The sequence below is a fragment of the Pristis pectinata genome, chromosome 16 (assembly GCF_009764475.1).
Source record: "Pristis pectinata isolate sPriPec2 chromosome 16, sPriPec2.1.pri, whole genome shotgun sequence".
NCBI lineage: Eukaryota > Metazoa > Chordata > Chondrichthyes > Rhinopristiformes > Pristidae > Pristis > Pristis pectinata.
The window spans coordinates 21,117,737-21,125,950 of record NC_067420.1 but is presented as its reverse complement, the minus strand read 5'-3'; the positions used below and the strand labels follow the sequence as shown (position 1 = coordinate 21,125,950).

General features: G+C 39.5%; 1 protein-coding gene across 2 annotated transcripts; it reads right to left on the bottom strand.

The window, feature by feature from the left end:
- Positions 1 to 1,104: 1,104 nt before the first annotated feature.
- LOC127578819 (tumor necrosis factor receptor superfamily member 6B-like) lies at positions 1,105 to 5,780 on the bottom strand. Of its 2 annotated transcripts, none has more exons than XM_052031294.1 (4): positions 5,748 to 5,780; positions 4,506 to 4,893; positions 3,742 to 3,939; positions 1,105 to 2,689 (listed from the first exon to the last, which is right to left on the bottom strand). In XM_052031294.1, exons 1-4 carry the CDS (start codon positions 5,757 to 5,759, stop codon positions 2,412 to 2,414), a joined length of 876 nt encoding a protein of 291 aa, XP_051887254.1. In that variant the 5' UTR covers positions 5,760 to 5,780; the 3' UTR covers positions 1,105 to 2,411. The 2 variants fall into 2 exon arrangements, with proteins under 2 accessions (XP_051887254.1, XP_051887252.1); XM_052031292.1 differs by having other exon boundaries at positions 1,211 to 2,689; positions 3,742 to 3,957; positions 5,748 to 5,770.
- Between the last annotated feature and the right edge of the window lie 2,434 nt (positions 5,781 to 8,214).

Sequence of the window (8,214 nt, the reverse complement as noted above, 5' to 3'; positions counted from 1 at the left end):
CCCATCCCTATTGGACGATCTATATATAGTTTCAAGACACCCTCCTGAATGCACAAGCAAATTTAGCCCTATCTAAGCCCCTGCCATTAAGGGAGTCCCAGTCAATACTGGGGAAGTTAAAATCACCCACTACAACAACCCTGTTATTTTTACATCTTTCCATGATCTGCCTTCAAATCTTCTCTCCTAGCTCCCATTGGTTTTTGGGAGGACTATAGTGTAACCGCATCATAATGATTGCAACTTACTTATTCCTGACTTCTACTCCTATGGCTTTGCTGGATGTTCCCTCCAAGATGTCTCTCTTAGGGAAGCTGCAACATTCTCCCTAATCAGTAACAACTCCCCCACTTTTTTTACATTTCTGTCATGTCTAAAACATCTATTCCCTGGAACGTTGAGCTGCCAGTACTGCCCATCTCTCAGCCAAGTTTCTATTCTTCTCCAACATTTCTGAATCATTCCCTCCCTCTGCCACCCCTCCCATTGCACAGATAATACTGCTCTATCCCAATAACTTCTGTTGCACCCTCGTCTATTGAATAGCCGGCACATGCTTCAGATTCCATGCGTTGTTCTTGAAGCTCCTGGACAACTGCTTCTAAACAACTACACTTCTGAAATGCCTCATTATTTTCTTCTTGTTCACTGTTTAATCCTTCCCACTATTTGCCACACTGAAGTTGTATCTCAACTGCTTATCATTCTTAGTGCTGCAATTCCTTTCCTTTCTTTTTCTCTCTGTATCCGTTGACAATGTTTTCATCAATTGCACTATCACTGCACCCTTGCAACTTTTCATCATTTTCAGGCAGCTTTTCCCTTTAATATTTCAATTGTCTCCTGCTATAATTTTTCCTTCATCTGATGTTCCTGCATTGACAGTGATGTTCCCTACCTATATACTAACAACCTCATAGGTTTTATCTATTTTTTATTCTTCCTAACTGTAAACCTTCCTCCCATTCCTCAGCCTTTTTTGCAAGAACTTCTCACAGTTGCAATGAATATGTACATTGCTGGCTTTCGCACCTAATCTTCAAGTTTAATCCGAACCCATGTTGCTTGATTAAAAGTAGTCAAGACTCACAGAGCAGCACAACTCAGAATTGCAAAAGTTTATTAAAACTAAATAAACACAGCACATAATGTGACACAATACACTACAAATAATACTATAGAAAACTTGGTATCAGGAAGATATATTTATTGTAACAAGTGAGACTCTTTAGTATTATACTAAAGATGTTTGAGAGTATGGTTACAGCAATCTGCAAGGTAATTGTGCACAAGATTGATCACCTATTCATCACCAGGAACAAGCTTTGAGTGACAGCTGGAATGAGTAACATTCCAAGATGAAGATATGTTCAAGTTCATATAATTTCATAAATCGATGAATTTAATTGACCTGTATTATCACTTTTCACAGAATAAAGGTTGTGATGAGCAAGATCTCTGAGCCTGTCAGCATCTTGAAAAGATCTTACTCTTGTCATCACTCGTAAATTGACTTGAAAATTCTGCAGACGATCATACTACAAAAGATCTGTACAGAAAGCAAATAAATAGTGCCCTTGGGTCTTTATGAAGATCTCTTTTCACAGATTCATAGTCAGTTTCTTTAAAAAGCTCTGATTCTTCTTGGCATCAATTTTTAGTTGATGTTAGTAACTGACTACACCTTAATCAAACTTCTTTCAAACAAACAAATAAAAGCAAAAGATTTAAGATAACAGTGGATAGAATAATAAATATCTACTTTTTATTTGGGAATTCTTGAAATGCACTGTTTATTATAACATGTCTATAAATATAAATGGATAACTTAGTGAAAAGCTTCACAGTTTTTCATTGGTCGTTTCAATGATGAGACTATGTTTCAGTCACAAGTTATTTACATTTCATCTTTTATACAACTAATATAAATTAAATTCCATTCTTCATTGTATCCTAAAGCAATATAGAATATACAGACACTTTTAAGCACCAAGTGTTTGAACAGATTTCTAATAATTTATTTACAGTTTTTCTGTAAGTCATTGGCTGTTAACCCTGTTGAATGAAATGCAATTGAGACCCTAATGGAATACAAAGCCATTACTCTTCCTGAATGACCTCAAATTTTATATTTATGGAATATCAAGTTTCTTCATCCACATTAATATTTCCATGCCCTTAAATACTTATTGTCTTAAAGTTCCTTTTAATGATATTATATTATTTCACCTTGATCTTTTGTGTTAATCTTTATTTCACTTTCAGTCAAATTAAGTATGATAAAACATACTGGCTAGCTCTTTGCTGTCAGTGAGAATTCTTCAGTGGCATTGACCAGGATATTAACCTGGATAATATTGTAGCTGTTTCTGGAGGCCCGGAAACTGATGGCCAAATAAAATAATAATACTTCACCAGAAACGATCTTGTACATTTTGTAAAACATTTCTCATCTTTGCTTTTTCGAGTATTGAGACTATTATTTCAGATACGTTCTCTTCCTTGACGGTTTCTTTCCATTTCACTAGTAGGGGATATAATGTTGCATGCATCACATTCTTGTTCTCTGTTAATATATGCTTACGTATTCTTCGAGCATTTTGAATCGAAAGTAAATTAAGAAACTTGGTAAGCTTCTTTGCTGGGATCTTCTGATGTGCCACAAACTGAATAAGTGCATCATCACACACTGTGGAAAGAAAGAAAAGTCAAAATTTAGCAATTTATTCAATAACCTCTAGTGGCATTGAGCCGTCGATATTTCCAGTCAAAGTAAACCTTTGTGCTTTCCTTTTTCCAAGAGTCACAAGAAGAAATGAAAACACCAATAGAAGTCCCAATTGAATCTTTATAAACTCAAGACTTGTGGGAGAGCTAATATTATGCAATAATGTGTCATACAGATTGGATAAAACAATTCTCATGTTAAGCGATACAGATAATGTTGGGGATATAGTTCTAGTTATTAGTTTCATTATAGTTCTATGCACCTTAGGGATGGTGAAGGGGGTGGGTGAAGATGAAAAGTGTATTTCTCTCCTTTGTTTCTTCTTGTGGTCCTCTTGAGCTAAGCTATGTGTTAACCTATGTTTTATGATCTGCATTATTTTAATATAATGGTGCTATGAAGGAGAGATGAGGAATTGTCCAGAATCCAGGTCAGTAATTACACCTTGACCAATATCACTGAAGTAATTATCTGGTCATTGTTTTAGGGTGTTGTGTGCAAATTTGTTGCTGCATTTTCTACATTCCAGAAGTCCATGATGTAACAGTGCAACACATCAGAAATATTTAATTGATTGCAAAGAGCTTTGGGTCATCTTGAAGTCAGAAAATATGTAATACAAGAACATGCATTGTTTTCTAAGTGCCATAAAATTTAATATTTAAAATTAACCAGCAGCATTAAGGTAATTTTGATCCGAAAATGCCAGTTACTGGATGGCTGAACTGTTCATGCCAGCAGTTGCTTTATTTGATGAGCAGGACAAGTGTAAGCTCCCATTCCTGACTCTTTTGTCTCAAAGGTTTGTAGATATTGCTTGGAGTTTTCCTGCATTTTAACTATTACAAAAATCTTCTGAACTACAGCAAAGAACACAGAGCACTCCAATGAGATTAGTAATTTGACAGAACTGACCTACCAGTGATAAATTCTGATTACACATAAAAAAAATTCATAACATATTGGATATTTAAGAATGGTACTGTAATACAAGAGAAAATTACTTTACATACCTGGTTTACTGACAGAAGTTCCAATATATTTCTTGCAGGGAGTACACAGGGTGTTGTGATATCGGTTACCTGGGACATTGACCACTAAACCGTCTACACTACAGTTTGTGTGTGCAATACAATGTTCTGAACTAGAGGATGTTGGAGAGAAAAAGCCAGCAGAACATGGTGCACAGCTTGTATCTTGGAAGGCCGTTCCTAGAAAACACAAAGTGCCTAGGTTCAGTTAAAATTCAGGGGAAAAAAATCACTTTTGGAAATGCATATATTATGGCATGCAATATACATTGTATTGTGGAGTTTAAGCATGTTCCCATTTCAGAATGGCAAGAGGTAACATATTTGTAGTCTGTGATGAATTTGGGAACCCCATTAGTTTTCACGTAGAGTAGAATAAAACAAAAAATTGTGGCACACCTGTTTGAATATAATCTCTTATATGCCAACCCATTAAATTCCCCTTTAAAAAATATACTACAGGTTGAAATGACAGCCAAATTCAGCTTTAGTTCTGAGAATACATAAACATGTACCTTCAACTGACTTATCAGTGGAATTAATTATTCTATTCTGTCCTCCAGGATAAGTTCACTAGCTGCAGTAATAACAAATATCTTTACAGTTTCCTCTTAGCAAGTTATACATATTATAGTTTAGACACAATATGCAGAAAAATAAAAGGATCATAATTCCTGAAAACAATCCACAAAATCAAGACAACAGATGAATAGTGCAAGATCTAATAATGGAAATATTAAATTTACCTGCTTTAATCACACCAGCACCAGCAGGGCACTCAGTGTGTTTCAGGCAGAATTCAAACTCTAAGTAATAGCCAGCCTTGCATTCACACACTCTGTTATGTGTGGAGTTGCACTGTTGCTTTTCGTACTGATGCTCCACACAGAAGACGTTACAGTAGCGACATTTCTGAAGGTAGTTCCAGTACTGAGTATAATGCAAGTCTGGGCAGGGCCCACAGATTGTTGGATGTGAACTGGTACAGTGCTTTTCCGCAAACGTCCCTGGTGGGCACTTCTCACATGTCACCATCTGACCAGTTATTGCATCTCTTCTTTGGTAAGTAGGTTTGGCTTTTACCGGCTCAGCTGAACTTGAAACACTTGCTACCAGTGCAACACAGACAATGTACTGTGGAGGAAATTATAACCAAGACATTAATAAGACTATCCATCATTGCCATTCACACTACATCCGAAATAATTTTAGACAAGATAGTCTTTTTGGTTGTCTTTACTTAGAAATAATAAAACTTAAAAATGTACCAACAGCAGACAGCTGTTCCCACCTACAACAGACGGATAAAATAGGCTTTTGTTCGTAAGGCAATACATAGGCACGATAAGCCGCATGAATTCCTTCTGCGCAGTCTGATTCTATGAAGTAAAATTTAAAACTCGGACTCTATTAACTTAAATACATCAAGTTATTTACATTTCGAAATTTGGTATTCCGATTTAAGATCCCTGACAATGAGATAACTCAAAGAACTCCCCCGCCAGAAGTGCAGAACCCACAATGTTCAACATATAAACCCAAAAAAGATGGGGTTACATGAATTTGACAAGCTGGGAATCTGAGCCCCGCTCACGGGGTGGCACCTCCGACACGCCACAAGCGCCCCAAACAGGGAGTACTCCGGACTTCGATCCAGTAGTCTCAAGGGCGGAATGTGGTACACGGACAAGCATCTGAACTGTCGCTTCAGTAATCTAAAGGCGGCAGCGTGGATTCCCGAATCAGCAAAGTGCTCAGTTAATCACGCTGCTACTTAACATGTTACAGTACATGACACAGTTGACTACATTAAAGACAATATATGAAGGAACGATCTTTATATATAAAAAGACAAAATTATTAAATGTGGTCAAGGTTTCTCAATTAAAAATAGCGTAACACTTTAAGCGTTATCGAACCACGATTTTAACACCTGTGAACATAGAGTCAATAATAGCGGAACTTCTCACGCCTGTTCATCCGCTTACCTTGAAGATCATGCTTGGTTGCTCAGGATTTGTTCGTCTACTGAGGATCCCAATCATCGGATCATTTTATTGGGTTGGCGTGACGTAACAGATGATTCATTACGGAATGTTGACATTAGTTAATGCACGTTCATATAAAGGAAGAAGGAAATGATTGATGGAATTTCCCGGTTTTCCTGATATATGGTTTGCCTAGAAATATTACCTTTTGGGAAATATCAAAGTTTCATCGGTATCAAAACTATTCGTGGTTTGGTGATTACAAGAAGGACGAGTGAGCACGGTTCTGGGAATACTGTTTGGGGCTAAAACACATGTTTGGCAATAATATTACGTTATGGCACTGGAGCGGTTGTTTAACGAACAGTGGACTGCTTGGCATTGACTTAGTTTATTCTCGAGTGTGTCCGTTGAAAAAATAATGTTACTTCCAAGTTACATATTTGGATTGTACATCCAGTCCTGGGTTTCACGTAATTTTCGTAGTACTGCAAGTACCGAGCGCTCCCTGGTAACAGCAGGATATTTGCAATTACCATCTTTCATCTCAGTTTGAGAAAGTTGGGGCCGTAATCGTTTCTGAGCACGGCGACATGTGGAGGTGAGCGAGAGAGGGGCAGCGGTTCATGCCGCACGGGGCACTGTCTCTGGCGGGCTTGCACGTCCTCCACCTGACCAAGAATCAAAGCAGAACTGACGGTCACCCGTGAGCAGGAATACGTTTCAGGAAAAGGGGAAGGGGTGGAGGGTGGGATTTATCCCCTGGGAACCATCATGGGCCGTATGGCCACTTTATGTCATTGTAAAATATCTGTGAGAGGGGGAGAAATTAATTGTAAAAAGATCTGGACCCGGCAGTGAAAGCTGATAATCAGATTTTAAAAAAACTTGGTGAAGCTGTAAATTACGTTAGCAAAACCATTACTAGTGGTAGGGAACCACAAGTGGCAGTGGCTATGATCAATGTCAGACCTAGAATGTTGTAAGTTGCAGAAATGAAAGCTGCAATGAATTTCCCTCAGCTTCTCTGGATCTATGAAACAGAGTCAGAACTTGAGTGGAAATCGGATGGAGAAATAAAATGACAGGTGTCCTGAAGTTTGGGTTCACTCTGCTGGACTGAACGGAGGGGTTCTGCAAACTCGTTCTCTGCGGGTGAAGAAGGGGGAAGAGTTCAGAATTCGATGAGCAGACGCACAGAGACTTCCGGTAAGGAAAATGGTCAAGGTAACATTGACAGTTGAAATCTATGACCTATGCATGATTTTCAATAAATGCATAAAAATGCATAAAAAAGATTCACCATTCAGTAGTCAAGCATGTGTAGGTCTCTGTAAGAAGCAATTTTATTTTCCGAGCCAATAATTGCCCAGACTGTGTTGAAACAACAGTTGTCTACATGGGTCCAAAAGTTCAGAGTTTATTACATCTCTTTCAACTTATCATATTTCCTTACAAGGAAACCATTTGGCCCATTAAGTCTGCGTTGACTCTCAGACCAAACCCAATAAATCTCATTTCCCCATCAACACACACAAAGTGCTGGAGGAACTCAGCAGGTCAGGTAGCGTCTATTGGAGAGAAATAAACTGTCAGCATTTCGGGTCAAGACCCTTCATCAGGACTGGAAAGGAAGAGGGCAGAAGCCAGAATAAAAAGGTCCGGGGAGGATCACATGCAAGGCAGAGGACAGGTGAGTTCAGGTGACAGGTGAGTCCAGGTGAGAGGGGTGGGTGGGTGAGGGAGGGGTGGGAGATGTAAGGTGATAGGTAGAAGAGGCAAAGGCCTGAAGAAGGAAGCCGGTAGGAGAGAGCAGTGGATCATGGAATAAAGGGAAAGAGGTGGGGGATAGATGGGCAGGTCATGAGGATGGGGGAAGGGGAAGGGGAAAGAAAAGGTGGAGGGGGGCCACAGGAACAAGGGAAGACAAAGGGGGGATAAAAAGGGGGGAGAAGAGGGGAGGGGTTACCGGAAGTTCGAGAAATCGATGTTGATGCCATCAGGTTGGAGACTATCAAGGCGGAATATGAGGTCTTGTTCCAACCCATGTCTAGCCTCAACATGGCAGTAGGGGAGGCCATGTCGGTATGGGAGTGGGATGTGGAACTGAAGTGGATGGCCACCAGGAGATCCTTTCTTTTGCGGCGGATGGAGCGAAGGTGCTCGACGAAGCGGCCCATGGATGCTGCCTGACCTGCTGAGTTCCTCCACCATTTTGTGTGTGTTGCTCCAGATTCCAGCATCTGCAGAATCTCTTGAATCTCATTTCCCCACTTACCTCCCCGTAACCTAGTCTCTTCCACATGCTCATTAATATCCCCACCCCCTACCCTTATTGTCTACTGCAGGACAGAGTGGATGCAGAGGATATCAATCCTCATCTCTGAACTCTCAATGAGGCCATCTCAGGTTCTCATTGGCTTCATTGAAAATACTGTGGCGAAGATTTATGGTCAGTAAAAATCAC

Coding starts and splice junctions, on each gene's coding strand:
- LOC127578819 (XM_052031292.1), bottom strand. Junction 3,958..4,505: donor TGCTGGTGTGATTAAAGCAG/GTAAATTTAATA, acceptor AACTGAACCTAG/GCACTTTGTGTTTTCTAGGA. Junction 2,690..3,741: donor AACTTCTGTCAGTAAACCAG/GTATGTAAAGTA, acceptor TTCTTTCCACAG/TGTGTGATGATGCACTTATT.